Source organism: Lucilia cuprina, chromosome 6 (genome assembly GCF_022045245.1).
Source record: "Lucilia cuprina isolate Lc7/37 chromosome 6, ASM2204524v1, whole genome shotgun sequence".
In the NCBI taxonomy this organism is placed as follows: Eukaryota; Metazoa; Arthropoda; class Insecta; order Diptera; family Calliphoridae; genus Lucilia; species Lucilia cuprina.
In genome coordinates, this window is record NC_060954.1 from 49,430,234 (window position 1) to 49,449,814 (window position 19,581).

General features: G+C 31.6%; 2 protein-coding genes and 2 long non-coding RNA genes across 6 annotated transcripts in view; 3 read left to right on the plus strand and 1 right to left on the minus strand.

The window, feature by feature from the left end:
- LOC111680055 overlaps positions 1-1,628 on the plus strand; it is a 6,367-nt gene extending 4,739 nt beyond the window's left edge. Inside the window, exon 2 of the long non-coding RNA XR_002762613.2 lies at positions 1,215-1,628. This is a non-coding gene — a long non-coding RNA (uncharacterized LOC111680055). The remainder of the gene's footprint in view (positions 1-1,214) is intronic.
- The window catches only part of LOC124420835, a 22,255-nt gene extending 4,216 nt beyond the window's left edge, over positions 1-18,039 (minus strand). The window contains exon 1 of one of the 3 annotated variants that reach the window (XR_006941395.1): positions 17,450-18,039. This is a non-coding gene — a long non-coding RNA (uncharacterized LOC124420835). Of the gene's footprint in view, positions 1-1,005; positions 1,216-13,630; positions 13,892-17,449 lie in introns of those variants that run through there. The other 2 variants (XR_006941396.1, XR_006941397.1) reach the window with 2 other exon arrangements.
- Positions 1,864-3,436, plus strand: LOC111680053. The gene has a single exon (XM_023441666.2). It carries the CDS (start codon positions 2,014-2,016, stop codon positions 2,392-2,394), a length of 381 nt encoding a protein of 126 aa, XP_023297434.2. The 5' UTR covers positions 1,864-2,013; the 3' UTR covers positions 2,395-3,436.
- LOC111680047 (polyamine-transporting ATPase 13A3) overlaps positions 3,241-19,581 on the plus strand; it is a 38,077-nt gene continuing 21,736 nt past the window's right edge. Inside the window, exon 1 of the mRNA XM_023441658.2 lies at positions 3,241-4,021. Within this exon, the coding sequence (XP_023297426.2) occupies positions 3,370-4,021 (652 nt within the window). The 5' untranslated portion in view covers positions 3,241-3,369. The remainder of the gene's footprint in view (positions 4,022-19,581) is intronic.

Sequence of the window (19,581 nt, forward strand, 5' to 3'; positions counted from 1 at the left end):
TAGACTAGACTATAGACTAGACTATAGACTAGACTATAGACTAGACTATAAACTAGACTATAGACTAGACTATAGACTAGACTATAGACTAGACTATAGACCAGACTAAAGACTAGACTATAGACCAGACTAAAGACTAGACTATAGACCAGACAATATACTATAGACTAGACTACTCTAAGTAAAGTCTTCATTATATTCTAGTATTTAGTTTAGACTATAGTGTAGTCGATGTAATAAAACAGAAATTATGTCTTCTATTAACAATTAGTATGAAATATTTTCTGTTACACTGTCAAAAACGAAAAAATGGTTATTTGCATTTATAAATAAAACAATACAATTAATATTAAATACACCATTAAAGGTACTTTGAATTTAACAAACAAATGTAAAAAAAGGTGCTCATAATTAGCTATTTTGAAGCAAAAAATCATATGATTCATTTGCAGAACAAATTATGCGTATTATTTCCGGTATACAAAGGAAAATTCTAAAACAATTTTCTTATCAGCAAACACTCTCAGACTGTATATATATGTACATAAGTATTAATCACAACAAACGATAATAAAAAAGCTATATTACAAAACTAATCTAAATATGTACATTTATATAGAGAACATTTGAGATTATTGTTTGATAGGTTTTTTGTATAAGTTTAATAAATGAAAATATACAATTTCAAGATCAGTTAAATAAATATAAGGAAATAATATAGTGGAATTTAGTAGAAAAGAATATTATTATTAAAGAAGAAAAAAAATGGAAGAATCTTAAGATATGTTTGTTTATTTTTATGGGGAAGTAAGAAGAACTTAATTTAAAGTTTTTTTTTTCAATTTTTTTTGTGGATCTTTGAACTTTTCATTAAAATTTCCTTGAGTTTGCAATATGTTTTGTCAATTGTTTTACACCCTGTTCAAATGTCAATTTGCATCATGTGATGTATTGCGCATACTCTACATTAAAATGTTGTTTGTATTGTTTAATAAAATTGCGTACACCATCAACATCGTCGTCGTTGTGTCGTTTCATTTAAATGTTGATTAAATAGTTTTTTTTATTGATTTTTTTTTCAAAAATGTTTTTTCTTCTTCTTCGTTTTTCTTCCTTTCTTCATTCTTCTTCTTCTTCTTTCTATAAACTCAATCACATTGTTTTATATCGTCTAATGCTTGTTCTTATTAAATTCTTAAATTTTATCTTTACAGATTTTCTACAACCATCCAATAAACAAGAGCTCCATATACTGTCTCCTCCTCAACTAAAAGTCGACATTAAAAAAAAGTGAAAAAAGTTAAATTTTTTTTGATTTCTTTATGAAAATTATTTAAAAAAAATATGAAAAATTAGAGAGAAATGTGTTAAAAGTTTTAATTTATAAAACTGCATAAAGTATAGGCCAAATAGACAAATGAATAAATAAATTGAAAATTTTGTATGTGTTAAGGAAAAAAAAGTAAAAGAAAAATTGTGCGAAATGAATATGAAGATTTTTCAAAGTGTGCATGGGAAACAAAAATTTAAATTAATTAATTCTATATTAATGCATAATTGTACAATTGCCAATATTATTAGTAAATGTAATAAGCCATTATTAATAAATAGTTTAAATAAAAATTCAACAAAAAATTTATATTATATTCAACAAATTATAGAACAATTATCTTTAAGTAATGGTAAAAATTTAATAAAATTTTGTTAAAAACAGAAAAAAAACCAAAAAGTTATATATAAAAATAAAAACAAAAGAAAAAAACTCGAAAGAAAAATAAAACACCCACAAATGAACTAAAGAGAGAGAACAAAAAAGAAAGAAAACTTTATTAACCAAAAGAAAACAAGTGAAATAAAATAACTAAAGAAAAAAAGATAAAAAACTTTAAAGATAAACATTAAAATTTTGTAAAAAAAAAGAAAAGAAATAAAATAATATTAAAATAAAATAAAAAGAGCGCTACATAAAACGCCCTTTAAATTAAATTGTCATTAATTGTGCTGCTAAACGTAATGCATTCAGTTCAAAGTGTTACTAAACAAACAAAGCTTAGTAGAAGACAACGAAGACGTCAACATTATTGTAAAGCGTCTAACGCAGCAGCAGCAGCATCATCTTCATCATCAGCAGCATACGCTTCAAAGCCACACATAAGTGGTTATAAAGTTGCAAAAGCCTATCGTTATACAGTTCCTATAGTACATGGTATTGTAGTATCCAATCTATCATTGGTATTACTACAAAAAGAATATATAGAACAATTCTATTTTGAAAAACGTAACGGTGGAGGAGGACCAGATCCAGATGCGTATGCCGATCTTAATCGGCATTTGAAAACAATAGCAAAGACTAGAGCAGATTATCAACACTTATCTTTGTTACATTTTGGATGATTGATATCAATTGGCTTAAGATGTATTAAATGACAGGAATATTATTGCAAATTAAATTCTCTGAAAAAAGTCAATTATAAACAAATTTATAAAACTTACGCTCAAGGTCTCCAAACAGCGGAGAAGATATTGTATATTGCTCCTTTAAAACAACAACAGCAACAGCATCAATTTAAAAGAAGACGTTTAAAAACTTGTAAACGTAAACGTTAAAAACTAAAGCAAACCCTCTCACCCCAATCCCTGCATACACAACCAATCAACCAACCAACTAATCTAAGGTGTTGAAAATCTATATTGTAATTGTTACATTAGAAAACCTGGCTCTAGACGGAAGCAGTAATATCATATTATATCTATTAAGATTTAAATAAATATTATTGATGGGGTTTTATAGATAGTTAGAAAACCAACTCGCACACACACACAAATAAAACAATTTGCTTATTGTTGTAAGTTTTTCATTTCAAACGTCGTTGTGATCTATTTAGTTTTTTCTTCTTTTTTTTTAATAATTGTTGTTCAAAATGGAACTCAGTCAACCAAGAATATTGTTAATTTCTATTAAGCAAATAGAATATGAAAGTAATAACAGTTGCGAATACAATATGAGCCGAGTTTGCCACATTGCTCATGTACGGGATGTTACAGGAGCTAAGAAACTGCGAAGCTGACATTATCTACTACTATACGATGAAGATGATGCCATTATATAGGATCAATTAAATAAATAACTAAAAAAATAAATAAAACGAAGATTCAAAAACATTGAAATTTTTTGAAAAAAGTTAAATATTATAAAAAAAAACAAAACAATTTACTTAATTAAACCAAAAAAAAAAAACTTTTATATAAGAAAATCATTACAAAAGTAAAATTAAAATTAAAAAATCCAAAAATTTTGAGATTAACTTAGTGGAAAAAACGCACAAGAATTAATTAAAAAAAAAAAAAAAACGAAAAAAAAAATTCAAAATGCAAAAATATACCCCTCTTAAAGATGGTGTCACAGAACACATGACACCCCTAGACCCACCCGTAACATCTACTATAACAAATGGTTATTTAACGGATAATACTATAGATTCCGATATGGATACAACAGATAAAGCCTCAGCAATAGCTGCTACAACAGCTGCTGCCAAACATTATACTAACAAAACCAATATGGCCAAATTACAGTGGTGGAATGCACCCACTACACGTATCACTTTAGATACAAAAACAGCATCTTACAATACCGAAGAAAGTGAGGCTCTTAATCAGGCACCAACTCAGGAAGTTAGAGAAGATATTAGTGATAATGTTTTCTCTACAAATGTGCTAACAAATAATCAATTACATGATGATCATCAACAGCAACATAATCATCATCAACATCATCTTCATCACAATCACAATGCGCATCACCATCATCATCATTATCGTCAGCAGCATCAGCATAGTGTTAGTGAGGGTGGTAATTCACCATTGTCGAAAAGTGCTAGCAGTTCACAACATAAACTGCATCATTTGGCCGCAACTAGTAATGATCGTATATCATCGAATAAGTTACCATTAACAAATCAATTTAGCATTGAAGAAGATCATGATCTAACTAAACAGGACTCTCAATTATTATTAAATGGTAAGTTAATTTATTTATTATTATTTACAACAAAAAAGATAAAACAAAAAATTATCCATTTATGTAATTGATCATTATATGTTGTAACGATCTTAGTGACCGTTTTTGTCTTTTGTGAATTCCTTCGAGATAAGAAGATAGATCTGAAGAATCAAACGATTTATTCTCCTGCTAAATCCTACATACAATACAATTATAGAATTTGTTGTGGTATCTATTTGAGTTCTTCCCGACACTCTGTACCATAGGACAATAGTACAATATATGTTCAATTGTCTCTAGATCTCTGCATTTTCACTTAGCCTACAGGAGTCTATTATAGTCGCACCCCATTTGCTAACAAAGATCTTAATAGTACAATGTCCTGCTAGCAACCATATAGGCTCCTATTCTGCTTTTGGGAAAAAATGGAAGGCTTGTCCATCCTGTCCAATCTTTTTAGATCAAATTTTGAACTTTGCAATTAAGTTCGTTACCTCTTTACCCTATACATTGTAGTAAAAAAATACTATTCTGCTAGCTATAAACTAAAGAACTAACATCTCAAATATCTTCTTTCATCTTCGAGATATCTTCAACTTTAGAAAATGATTAACTCGTTTAAGGGTTTCGACATTTTTTATAATTTTGTCGGTCTGTGTTATCTATCGTAGACGTGTTCTTCGAAATAACATATTAGGAATTGTCACTAATATTGCTGTAAATGGATGAGTGATTTCCAACAATTAAAAGTTACTTGCAAATAATAAAGTTCAAAGAAGACGCTGCTAACATAATGCTGCCTATTCACTTCCATAAAGAGAACACTGACCAAAAAAGTCATTATCTCGGAAATGAGACCATTAAATGTCACAAAGTGTCAAGTCGCAGAACTTCAAAATGGGGGAATTCTGTCATTATTTTTTTGGAAAATATCTAGATACTATATCGCATAGAATGAAAACTGCATTCAGGTCACTTAATACCTGGAGTACAAACAGTGGTGCAGGTGTAAGTCCAGCCAAAACGGAACTTGTTCTTTTCGCCAGGTATTACAAGTTACCCACTTTTATATTTCTTCGTTTGAATAGGGTCGACTTAAAGTTATTCGACAGTGCAAAATATCTAGGAGTTATTCTGGATTCGAAACTGTCATAGCATTTGAACACTCAATTCAGAATGAACAAAGCGGCTGCGGGTCTATACTCATGTAGATGACCAATAGGAAAATCCTGAGGCATAAATCCTAAGAATATCATATGGCTTTTCGACATGGTAGTACACTAGAAGAGATTTGAAGAAATCCTTCGCGCATTAACACTAATTATAACAGGTGCCTTTCGTACCACATCAAAGGCTCTTTTAGTCATGATGAATCAGTTAACTGTTGATGTAATGGCTCAGGAGGTTGCCCTGAACTCAGCGATTAGACTCAGTACAATCGGTACGTGGCATATGACTAAGTCAGGCCACTTCACCGGGAAGAAATGCGCAGCAATATTGATTTCAGTACCCCCAAACCATCTTTTGATAGAAGCTTTTCATTGTCGATTCAACACGATCCAAATGAGATGGAATCTATCCTCTGCGTTGGTTCATATCACTCTTCACCGATGGCTCTAAATCAAGATATAGATTAGTAGGTCCCTTTTATGTTGCACAAACTGGAACTGAAGTTTCTTTCAAACTTCCCGACCAATGTTGCGTAATTCAGGCTGAACAATCAGTTCTATTGGATATACCATGATGATATTCGAATTAATGGCAGCCCTAAGGGGTATGAGTGGGGTTTACACAACTTCACACCGGGTCCTAAAATGCCAGACTTCTCTAAATGAGATGGGGAAACATTACACAGTGGGACTGTACTGGATGACAGGTCATCATCAGATACCTGAGAATACTTTGTTGGTATATTGATTCAGGCCACCTGCAGATTGGCGAGGATCGTGTGGCCGTGGTATGACCCACGCAGATTACAAGCCCTAGTTCAGTTTTCGAAAGCAAGTCTACAGAAGTTAATTGCAGTGGTGACTGGCCACTGGTATATTGGGCTCCACGCTAGAAGACTAGACCTTCCTAGTAATGACTTCTACAGGAGCTGTATAGACGAAAAAGAAGAAGAAAGCCAGTATCCTGCCCTAGCAGAGCATAGATTAAATCTGCTAGGAACCAATGTCTTGCACGATTTAACGGACCTATCCAATACCTTTATTCGTGCGACGCAATGTTTTGGATAGGAAACAAGAGTAGATGGGTCAAAGTGTACAACTATGGCGACCGTTTTCTCTTTTCCAGATATCACAGAGGTATCAGCGATATGGACCCAAGTGTGTTCCTAATTCAAACGACAAGGGACAGCCATCTTACCTAAGCTAAGTCTAACTGCACTTCTGTATAAACTAATAATTCTTTAATAATGTAAAAATATTTCCATCAAAACAAGAGTAGATGGGTCAAAGTGTATAACTATGGCGACCGTTCTCTCTTTCCCAGATATCACAGAGGTATCAGCGATATGGACCCAAGTGTGTTCCTAATTCAAACGACAAGGGGCAGCCATCTTACCTAAGCTAAGTCTAACTGCACTTCTGTATAAACTAATTATTCTTTAATAATGTAAAAATATCTCCATCAAAATAAGTAGGAATTATGACCCAATTTAAGCCCCATAACGAAACCCTATTAACAAACAATATTTACACGTGATTTGCATATCATCACTCTTTATACGTAACTCTTTGAAATCGTATAGAAAAATTACAATTATTACATTTATTTCACAATTACATGTCTCGTCTATTAGCAAATGTTTTATGTTTGATTTTTATTTTTATTTCATGGTAAAATCAATTAATGTTAATATATCTAAACGACATATAGCATTAGGTATAGTTCAATAACTTCAATGATTTTGATTTATTTAAACAATATACTCGGTATTACATGCCAACAGCCACATATGTGATTTCTATTGATTTAAATAAAATCTTTTAAGTAATTTATGGTGTTGATGTTACTAAAGGGTTTGTGAATGTTTCCCAAAGTTAAACTTTTCATTAGAGTTTTTTGTAAAATTTCCATAGAATAATTTTTTTTAAAAAACAAAATTATGTGAAATAAGGTATGAAGTTAAGTGAAGTGATTAACAAAATAACCTCCAATTGTTATATGTAATAAAAATTTCGTAATTTTTAATAATTTATACAAATTGATTATTGTAAAACTTGTGTTTGATATCAATTACACTAACAATTTCTTTTGTAATAAAAAAAAATCAAAAAATATTTAATTTATGTGTGTGTTTGTTCAAAGTCTTCACCAAATTTAAGTAAAAAATGTAATAAATCATGTTTTAAATTGAGTATTTACTTTTACTGTAAGTCAACACGACCTCCTTTATGTAAGCAAGTCCACTTTTAACTCAAATTATCTAACAAAGATTTGAAATTTCATCCCACTCCTATGGGTCGGTGCATTTATGCTGGTTTTCTAAAGTCGCCGCTGCCACACCCACTTATTAAAATACTTAATAACTAAGATTTGAGATTTTATCACATTCCTATAAGTCGGTACATTTTTATTTTTTTCTTATGTCGGCGCTGCCACACCCACTTACTGGGCGTTTTAACAAGTAGTTTTTCTTTGTAAATCATAGATTTCCATTCGTAATTTTGACTACCATTCAGAAGTTATTTCATAATCATTGGTTTTAGAAGGATGGCAAACACTTTCAAACCAGCGATCTTTTAAGCCTTATCACTAAGTCAATTAGTCGCATCAGATCATTCTTATGGCGTGCTGAGCGATTGTTTTAAAATAATACGAAAACAATTCACACTCTTTTTCTGGCTAATAACGATTTAGTTATATGGACTAGGATCTGATACCGATAAGATTTAATTAGTAATTTGATTGCTTTGGACAAGTTTTGTGAATTCGATAATGTTCCAAGATTATGTTTATGTTGCCACTGTTAATTCTCAATCTGATCAATCATTTCAAAATTGATTCTAACGAACCAAAGTTCTCAACAGAAACACCATATCGGTCAAGGACTGAAATGGTGTTTCCTGCTGTTGAAATAGATGATATAAACTTGAATAACGCAGACCAAGGTATACTTTTCTAAAGGTTTCTTTATCACATGTGATAAATTCGATATTCGAGATATAGTGACCTGAAATTTGATGTCTTCTTCAAAATAACCGGCTCGTTAAACAATTGATCTTTTGAGAAACCAATCTTCTACATCAGAGTTATTCTTATGGATTATGGTTGAAGACTGATAGTTTGTGATTAACTCTGACACTATATACACTAATGTTGCGGTAATGGTTACTCTTATTTAGCAGAGTCCATGACTTTGCTGCACATTCCAAACCAATTATTAATTGTATAAATAACAATCCGAACTTCTTTACCCAAATTTGTTCGGTTATATTTCTAATATAGTCTTTGAGACCTTTATAATACGATTTAATGTTCCAAAATAAGTTGGTTTAGATGGGTCAAGTTTCGACATTATCGCAGATAATAAGCCAATTACTTTGAACTATAGGCAGATGAAATCTTCTCTATATAACCAGTATTACTTGTTGTTATTGTAACAGCTTAAACTATGCAATTTTTAATCGGATGGGTTCTGTATTTAGGTCCAAGCCAAGAAATTGGGATACATCAGTAGAGTTAGTCTATAAATCCATTGGGCTAAGTAAAGTAAATATGTCCAGCTCATGGGGGGGGGCCTGTTGCTCCATCCCGATCTCAGTTGTGCCAGAGCATCTCCTGATTTCCGCGGCAGGTTCTTCTTTATTTCTGCTATAGGCGGTGGGCGGATGGCATCTCTATGAAACCTTCGAATGTTCTTCTCGTTTACACGAAGATCCTTACTGACATACCTCCGTGGAGCATCCAACTGTGTGATGTTATAGTTAAGATGGCTCCTCTGGTGACATCCCAGAAGGATTTGTTTAGTCAGCTTGACATTGTGTTTCTTGACTGTGAGGAATTTCGTGTAGGTGGTGCTCGAAAGTTATTTGCATGCAGCCCTTTACAGTCCGTAGGGCAGCATTTTGGCAGCTTTGAATATTTCTCCACCGGGTATCACTCAGCGAAGGAGACCACAATTGAGCAGCATAGTTGACCACTGACCGGCCAATTGTTTTATATGTAGTTAACAAGGATTTTTGATAAATTTTTCCAAGTGCTGCCGGCAAGCGCTTTGAGGACCTTGTTTCTACTTCGCAATCTGTGCGTGGTTGCAGTGGCATGAGCAGAGGAGGTAAACTTCATCATGTATTACTGTCACTATTAAAGCCCTAATTGGCATCCCTCATAGCCCCTATTGGATATGATTATCTAAAACCTTGTTCCGATGTTATGTCTGCAGCCAGATCTGTTAAGAGTTTTAGTACCCGTAGACATTCCATTCATTTAATTTTTGTATGAATTGCTATTTTAATTCATTGTCGTAACAGTTCGACTGCGGCTGATGTTTCGGCTTGGGGAAAAGACCTGGGGTTGGTACAGCTATTGCTCAGTTGAAAATTTTTTTTCGACTATTACTCGAGTCGCTTCAGAACGAAGATCAAAATGTGCTAGAAACGAAGAATATACCCATTCTCGCTTGTGATGTGAGCTTATCTTAATATAGCTGTATGTTCCCATAACCTTCCACCAAACAGTTGAACCAAAATTCAAACTTTCTATTTGAAAGGTTTATTAGGCAGCCAAAAGCTTCTAGCGAAATCAGATGAACAAGCAGTTCTAACAAACTGAACACCCCTATTCAAGCCAATTATCTTTAGCCCAATAATGAAAGTTGTAATTCATCGTCGATCGCCTAAATTACAAAGTTCTTAACATTATCTCACACAATTCTCTACTAAATCTTGTTGCATTGTGTAATCAAATATATTACAACAATCAATGTCATTGATTTTTTTATGGAATTATATTTCATGTATAGAAAACCTTCATATTGAACGTAATGTTTATGATGCGTATCAATGGAATTTCCTATTGGGTATATACTACCACTCACTTATCAATTTCAAAATAAAATAAAATGAAAAATTACGAGAGTTAACAACCGAAATTACCACCATCAACCATTAATGAAGATTGTAACATCTTCGCTCTTTTTTTTTTGTATTTGCATTTTTTTGTTGTATTGTACACGTTTTCTGTATTTGGTTTCCAAACGAGTCGATCAGCCAGGCAATCGGTTGAATTTTTTTTCTTATAAACAATTCATATATATATATATATATATATATATATAGTACTGTTACGATCACTCTCACGTACTCTCGCTAAAATTCTACTCAAGAAAAGTCAAATAAAACGATAAGACTCATACAAAACCTTAATCGGTTTGTGCTATTTATTTTAATAAAAAACAATCATATGTTATTGTTGTAGTAATTTATTAATTTTATTTCAACATTTTTTTAACTTTTGTGTCTGATGGTGGTGTTATTATTAATTGAAATGTCTCTCTAATAATAATTAAAAGAAGTATAAACACAGCATACGGGAGAAGAAAGAGAAAATGAAAAAGAAAAATAATGATCAACAATTAATAATAACACTGTTTAACAAATGTTTTAGGAATGCATAAAAATTGTATAAAGGAAAAGGTCCTCACTGAGAACGATCTTTTCTTTTTCGTTTTAAAACACGTCAGCAACAAAGGCAGCTGATTGATCATAATTGATTCGTTTGTAGCGAGCACTGATTGAAAGACGTCCAGAATACCATGATATAAGTTGGAAGTTTTGTTTCTACCTCCTTAGAGTCTAAATCTTGGGCCATCCTTGCACTATTTTTTTGATCGATTGGAATAGATTTGACTCATTCTTCACTTTAAAAAGTAATCATTCTTTTGAAAGGGTTTTATTTGTAGGTAAAAAGTTTTCTCTAACAATCGTCAATACTTTGAATCATAATTATTCTCTATTTCAAAATAAATGTCCATAAAAATAACAAATATCACGTGTATTTTGATCCTCTTTACGTAGAAATTGAGTTTAATAAAACCATACATGTTGAGGTTTGACTAAATCAAAAGACTGAGACTATATAGCCAACAAACCTAGCGGAGGGTTTGAAACTGAAATAGAATCAAAAGTCAAATGAATTACTTTCCCGCTTTTTTCTTGCTTATCTCCAAAAGCATTTTACTTCTTACAAAAAACTCTCGTGATGATCTCATTGATCTCTCCTGATACGAGCGATAAATTTTAGCATTTCATAAATAGAAGTTGGCGTACCAATTGTTGTACAGTTCGAAACGTTTGCTTTTAGATCTAAAGAGATAATTGCTTCAATTTTATAGACGAATCCGCCTAACAAGACGGACGGACCGGAGGAGCGTCTTAAACCTTGTTTACGGTAAAAAATCATTTCGTCGAAATATTGCCTCTTTTCCTTATCCGGATGTGGATTCAGCTTCAAACTTCTAGCTGTTGCTAAAACGCTATGGTTCACAACAGTTTTCGTTGTTACCATGGAAACAAGTTACAAGTAGTTGTCTGATTCCGAACTAGTGACTTACTTAGGGTCACCTAATGTGTTAGGGTAAAGTGTTTTTTCTGTAGTGAGAATGTGTAACTTCGATAGATGAAAACTATTGGAATTTGCACAATTGCATTCGTAATACGTGACTATATTGTCGATATAGCGAGGCTGGACTTGTAGAATGAATGAATGAATGAAAAACACCTGCCGTCTTGGCCTTACTTCACGGTGGCCTTTTCCAATCACTGTCCTTATTGTGCTTTATACGCAAGTGGTTATTTGTGTAAGAAAAATCCATAAAGTGTATGTTATATATCAAATATAACTTTAGTTTACAAAGCCGCGGATGTAATGGCCTCTTATGAGTCGGCAACAGTACATAGACGTATCGGGTAGACTGAAGTTTGATTTCATCAAATAAGCCGAACATTTTTTTCTTATTCACAGAGAGTACACTGTTGCAAATTTGATATGAACAGAGTTTTTCTAGACCAATCTGAACAAGAAGGGAAAATTCCATTATTTTTCAACCCAGCACACTTCCCATTCATCCGACACTCTTTGGAGAACAACGTACGACACTCTCATTCTAGTAATTCGGGCTGGCATGACCCGTATACCCTTACATTCATTCTTTTTTAAAAACATTTAACACCAACTCTTTTCCAACTCCCATAGTCATTCTTCACTGTGCGGTATCTGTTGTTATCGGCAACAGCACCGAACTTTTCCCAAAATATATAAACCGTGTCTCAGTATTTTCACTGCAACTCAATCTTCCGACGAATTTGGGTTTAAACCACAGCTACTATATAAATCCCAACTGACCAGCCTTAGCCATAGTCCTGCGAGTAATTGGCCACCAGTAGTACCAGATTATGTAGTTCTCTGATTCGATCCCAGAGAACTGGGAATGTCCGAGTTGTTAATTAACATCACCAGTTTATAGTCTCGGTAGACTGGAGGTACTGGTAGCACATCTTTTTTCCCCGGGAGTGCAATAACACCAAGATGGGGTCTTTCATCAAGGTTACATGCCCCCGGGGGGCATGAAATAGAATATTTTAATGAAATAGAATGTCCTCACTCCTTTATATTTCGGAATATAAGCCCAGGAAAGTAATAGCGGTGATTGCTGGCCATTGCGTCAGTCTTTCACTATCTTCGACATTGATCAGTCCCGATAAGCCAATATCTATTTTTATCTTCAGTTAAAGATCTAAGTCCTATATTTTTATGTAAAGTAGCTCCCTATTAATGTCTCCTTTTCTTTATATTTCGGGATACAAGCCTAGCAAAGTTATAACGATCTGTCTTTTACTTTCTTCGATATTGATCAGTCCTGGTAAAGTATAGATCGAATACCTATTTCTTTCTTTAGTTAAAGACCAAAGGTTCTAACTTAAACTACCTAGCTGTAAATTGTGTGTTCTTTATAACTAGGTTTACCTGTATTAAACTGATAATATTCTAAAAAAATGCCTAAAAATATGTGTTAAAACTATTCGATTGACCAGAGAGAGAGATGTTAGAAAATTTGCAATCATATCACGTCTACATAGTGCAATCGTTTTTTTGTTTAACAAAGCTTATCAAAAATACTTTATAATCTAATATAAAAGCAAAATTATTCTAATGCATAATAAATATCTAATCTCAAGTTTTAAACGAACAGAAAAAATGAGTTAGTTTTCTCTCGAAAAATAGATCGTTTTAAGTAATTCCAAGAGGAAGAGTTATCTATACTCTCCTTAAAGTTAAGGAGAAGTTTTCTTTTATAAATAACAAATTGGCAACACTGTCAACCATATTTGCTTCATGATTTTTTATTTGTTATTTTTATACTCCTTTTTTAAAATAATTATTATTGTCTCTTATGAAATCTTTAAAAATATGAAAGAGCATTAGGAATTTGCCCAAAAGAGTTTATTATTTTATTTTTATGCTATTATGTATAATTAAATTTTATTAAAGCAATAACAACAACACAATTTAATTAATTTAATATTTTTTTTTTTATTTTTGTCTTTTGTTTTTTTTACTTATTTTCTCATTTATATTTCATAATTGTTGTTGTAGTGTGAGTATATGTTTTATATTTTTTACTTTATACTTGTTGCGAACGTCGATCAGTTAAAGTCGTGATCTGATCGTTTGCTGTTGTCGCCGTTTGTCGTTTATTCTTTAATAATATTCTTGTATTTGTTTCATAAATTTTTATGTTATTTTGGGTTATTGATCGATTGATCGATCAATCGTTAATTTTTTTGCCAGCTGCGCAGCTTGTTTAATAAAACACTTAATATTAATAAAAGAAAAAAAAAAACAAAAAAATTTTACATATTTTACGCGCTTAATTAATAAGTGATCAACACAAATTAAATGTAAATTGAAAGTAATAAATAAAGAAATTCATATAAAAGATCAATAAATGAAAGATCATTAAGTACAACAAAAAAAACCAAAAAGAGAAATTCTTAAGAAAATTCAATCAACGTGTAGTTTGTTGTGAGCAAAAACCAAAAATAAAAGAAAAATTCCATGATCATTTCTAGTGCAAAGAAAATAAAGAGAGAGAGAGAGTGTGTAAGATCATTTAAAAAATATACCACGAGTTTTTCCTTTCGTTTTTCCTCTCCTATTTAAGATTATTATGAAATATCTTGCTAAAAACAAGTGTAAATAATTTTTTTTTTAAATATTTGAAAAATATGTCAAGTCGTGTTTTTTGTTTTTTTAACTGGTATTTTTACAATTCTTTAATTTATCTGTTTATTACAGAAAAATATTCAAATTATTATTTCAAAATTGTGTTTTTTTTCTTTTTTCATTTAACCACAATTTATCAGTAAATTGTTTAGCAATTGATCGGTTTTTCTTGTGTTTTTGTTTATAGTTTTTTTTTTAGGCATAAAACCCGTTAGAATTTGTATTGTAACGGTAGCTGTCCCCTACTACTCGTTAAGGGGTATTAAACAGCTGATGAAATTTTTAAAACAATTTTATTTAAAATTAAATATTCATAAAGATATGAAAGCCTGTTATGTAGTTTTAAATTGTATTAAACTTACTATGACTTTATTTCAAAATCTTGAGAAGGGTACATTTAAGTTTGTTATTCGTTTTGCAATTTCGAAAATCAAATTTCTGAAAACCTAAGATAACTTTGAGATCAAAAACAATTCGAACTTAGTGAAGCAAATTTGTCCCATTAATAACAAAGATATGATCAAAATTTCAAAACAACCCATGAAAATAACGATCAGAATAATAATACAGGTCGACACAATCTGAAAAAAGTCAAAACCCAGATACTTACATAAACATATCTAAATTTGAAGAATTCCTAATGGAATGTTTAACACTTGTCATTCACTTTGGAATTCTGGAAATCAAATTTCTGAAAACCTTAGATAACTTTGAGATAATCATCTTAAACAATTCTAACGGACAAGCTTTAGCAAAAACGGCCCATTAATAACAAAGATATGAGCCAAATTCTGAAACAACGTATTAAAATATCAAAAAGATTAATAACACAGCTCAACATAATCTGAAAAAAGTTGAAAACCAGTGACCAAAGTAAAAATTTATAATTTGAAAGAACTTATATTGTTTTTCTAAAACTCTGTTGCCTAACGATCCATCATTACAAATAAATAAAACATTCGAACACCAACATTGCAAGCAGGTTGTTCCAATGAAGCCAAAGAACCAGAGGTTTAACTCTATGGTTTTAAGTTCAAAGACGAACTTCCAGGTGTTGTTCAGAAAGGCTGCCGAGAGTTCTTTTCTCGGGAAAAATCGTTGACAATCTTTCGTCCTGAATGATTTAGAACGTTTTGGAACGCTATCTAGTGTCCTAGGAGTAATACGACCTTTGCAAGCACGTTCTTCTACAGATGCCGAACAGCCTGCGGTTAAACTCTATGTCCTTTAAGCAAGTCAAACTTCAAGATTTTGTTTAAAAGGATTGCCGAGAGTATGGGCAATTGAAACTTTCAAACTCGTTTTCTAACGAGCAAGTTATTCTAACATAGCCGAACATTTAGATGTTAAACCCTGCGTTCTTTACGGAAGTCAAACGGAGCGTTATTTTGGGGGAAACCCCTTCGGTTATACAGCTGTTGCTAGATTGATAATGGTTTTTCTACCGAAAACGAATACCCAGGGGTGAAACTCTTATTCACAGCGGTACTGCTGCCCAGCCGAATCATCAATTTAAACATGCTTCTAACACGACCTGTGCATGAACATTCCCTTACGGAACAGACAGAGTGTATTGTAACTGTTTCAGAGCTATGTTATATCCATAATATATAATTGTTTTCAGATGTTGAACCTCAAAAACTTTTGGAGTTCCTTCCGTGTTCAATTTGGTTCTAACAAGGACCTTTGCAAGTATATTCTTCTACTAAAGCCGAACAGACGGAAGCTAGACTCTATTTCACACTGTTGCTAAAAGTTCTTCTCTGGCTATTCAGAGTGAAAATCCAATTGTGTATTTTGCAATCTTTAGTCGCCAACTAATAATTTAGTTGTGAGCGTAAATTAACAACAGCTTTAGTATGTTAAAATAGGTTCCTAGGACCTTTGCAAGCACGTTCTTTTACCGAAACCGAAAGGACAAAGCTGAAACTCTTTTCCACAGAGGTACTGCTGTCCAGTCAATTAATGGCTTATGCTATGTCTACTGTGGAACCGACAAAGGCTGTTGTAACTGTCTATCATTGTTCTAGCCTTTCAGAGCGAATATCCAGTTGTTTCCTTTACCGAAGTCAAATAGCTTCCGTTTGTTTTAAAAAGAAGATCTGGGTATTACTGAGAGTGTTCTAAAGTGGGATGTGGAGGTTTTTTGAGTAAAGATTCAGTATTCCTATTCCTAGGTGTTATCTGTTGGAAAAAAACAACATCAAATATTTTGTAACCCGAATTGATTTTCAACCAAACTCACCTAGTTTTTGTCGCAGAACAAATAACATATTCTGAAACAAGCGATATACCCAAGAAGTGTCGAATCCATATACTCCTAATTCATTCTGTATCTTATTATTTTAACATCAACTTATTTCCACAATCACTTCTCTCAGTCTTTACTAAAACACTGTCTCCCCGAAATTTTGGTTCAACCACAACTATCCAATAACTGGCGCAATACAAACTCTGAAGGTCTGCCCTTTAGGTTTTGTGGTACCAAACATGTTAGGTTGTAGAGAGCGAAGACTAGACTACCTACAGTTACAGTAACATCAATGTAAGGGCACTTCGGTAAGATCAAATGCTCCGTGGGGTATGTTGCTTATCATGTGAGTCTAAGACTTTGTTGACAATTGTGCTACTATCACTCGTATTGTTTGGATTGTTATAGTCTGTAGATTGGTACCAAATATGTTAGGTTTTGAAGAGCGAAGACTAGACTAACTACAATTACAGTTACATCAATGCAAAGGCACTTCGGCAAGATCAAATGCTCCTAGGGTATGTTGCTTTTCTTGTGAGTCTAATCCAAGACTTTGTTGACGATTTTGCTGCTATAACACGTATTACCTGGACTGTTATAGTCTGTAGATTATGAATTATATAATCTGGATTATATAGAAAATATCGTTCTTCAAAAGTTCTCGGCAGGAAAAACACGTCAAATCTCAACTATGGTTAATATAGCTATTAACAAGATCAAACAAACTTAAAGTGCTAAAGATCGATTGTTGTATGTACTGTGTTTTATCCTAGCAGCTCTCTCATGTGATCTATGAGTATTTTACACTAGCCCCTTTCATTGCTAACCCCTCAGTAGGATATAAGTTAAAATTTAGATTATAGTTTTAATATTTTGAAATACTAGCTAACATTCTTACAAATTTGTTTGCTGGGAGATGGAAAATATATATAAAACATTCTATACAATCATTTCCTTATACTTACATATTAAGTAATTCAAGTTTTTTTTAACTCAAAGTGCTCCAGGAAAATAAAATTCATACAAAATACTTTCACTTAAGTCAAACTTGAAAAGAAAAATACAACAAAAATAAAAGTTTTCTTAATGATCGTACAAACTACGATTTGATTCTTAAATCATGTAGATTTATTAAAGATGAAAATTTATTATAAATTTCTAAATTTTTAAAAAAATTTCATTATTTATTTCAGTTTCGGAATTTTAAAGTATAATCTATAAATTTTTTGGCTGGTCAAGGTTTTATTGAAACGTCATTAACAATTAACTGTAATCAAGTGTTTAAGATTATAGAAAAAAGAATCTTATAGTTTTTAGAAGAGGTTTCATTTAAGAAATGTTATTTTTTCCAATTTTCTCACAAAACAATTTAACACTTTGTTTCGTAGACCCCGCTATGGAGGATAAGTTTCCAAATTTAAAAAAAAAAACGAATTGTCATGTTAAATGTGTATTTATTGGTTGTTGACCGAACACTGGTCTTATCATTTTGTTAATTCTTATCAAAATTATATTATAATTCATAATGCCACTTTTTAAAAAATACTACTCGCACTCGTATATAAATTCTCTGATATATTAAGCGGCTATAAATTGAATTTCTAGACTTTAGTTATATGTTTATATGTAAATGTATACAAAATTAAAGCTTTTTTTCTACTTTGAATACATAAAGTAATCGCTGTGTCAGCAATTGTTTATAAAACGGCATCAAATGTTATCATTTTCGCTCACACTTTTATAAGTTAGTCCAGCGGTAGTCGTGTATTCGTACCGTATTACGTAAATGTGATACCACCAAACGTGTAACATGTTTGTTAGTGATAGTTATAGTATTTTTTATTTTGAAGAGACATAGAACTTAAGTGTTGAGACAAAAAACTGAAAAACATTCGGAATTGCAAAAAATCCTACAGTAAAGTGCAAAAGAAAGTTAATTAAAAATAAAATGTTGCTCAGATTCTTCTTTATTAAAAAGTTGCTCAAAATCCGGTTAAATCTTTTACACTAAAGTTGTTCAGATTTCGATCACCTACACCTTTCATACAAATCTCACACCCTTCGTACCAAATTTACACCAAAGTGATTATAAATTTTCAATAACATTCGTTATCAAAGTATTTACGAATAAGTGTCAAATCAACAACGAAAATACACGACATTATCACAAAATCAACAAAAATTAATAATGTGTTACCTAAGTGATAAAGCTATGTTGTCAGACAGAACATTGAGTTTTCAAAATTACATATAGCGTAGTCAAAATGACACCAAAGTGTTGTTGTAGTGACAATGATGCGTTTTAAAATTACGCTGGTTGTCAAAATGAAAACTGGGTTTTACTATTTAAATTTTATATACATCCGTTATCCCAATGTTAACAAAAGTGGTAAACTCACTTTTGACAACAAATTTTATCAATTTCGGTACTTTTCTAACGGAGTTTTTCTCTCTGTGTAGGAATCATTTTTTTTTAACAGAAAGTTTTTTAAATTTCAATATATTATTTTTACTTGAAAGTGGCCCAGACTCCTATCAATATTAATACTAAAACAATTGCTTAGATTCCCTTCAACTTTTTTTATTAAAAAGTTTCAAAGATTTAAATCAACTTTTTTACTAAAAAGTTGCACAAATTTTAATTAAAATTTTTACTTTAAAGTTGCTCTGATTCATATTAAGTTTTAAACAAGAAGTTCCCAAGACTTATATCAACTTTTTATCTTCAAAGTTGCTTTGATTCAAATCAGTTCTAATTTTAAGTTTCTGACGAAATTTTGAATAAAAAGTTGCTCAGATTTTAAAGAATTCTTTCTAGAAAGTTGCTTTGTTTTGCCTAAAAGTTGCTCAGTTTATTATTAACTTTTTACTTAAAAGTTGCTCAGAAGTTGCTCTGATTCATAATTAAGTTTTAAACAAAAAGTTCCATATACTTATATCAACTTTTTATCTTCAAAGTTGCTTTGATTCAAATCAATTTTAATTTTAAGTTTCTGACGAATTTTTGAATAAGAAGTTGTTCAGATTTCAAAGAATTCTTTCTAGAAAGTTGCTTCGATTTGGTTAAACTTGTTTTGCCTTAAAGTTGCTCAGTTTA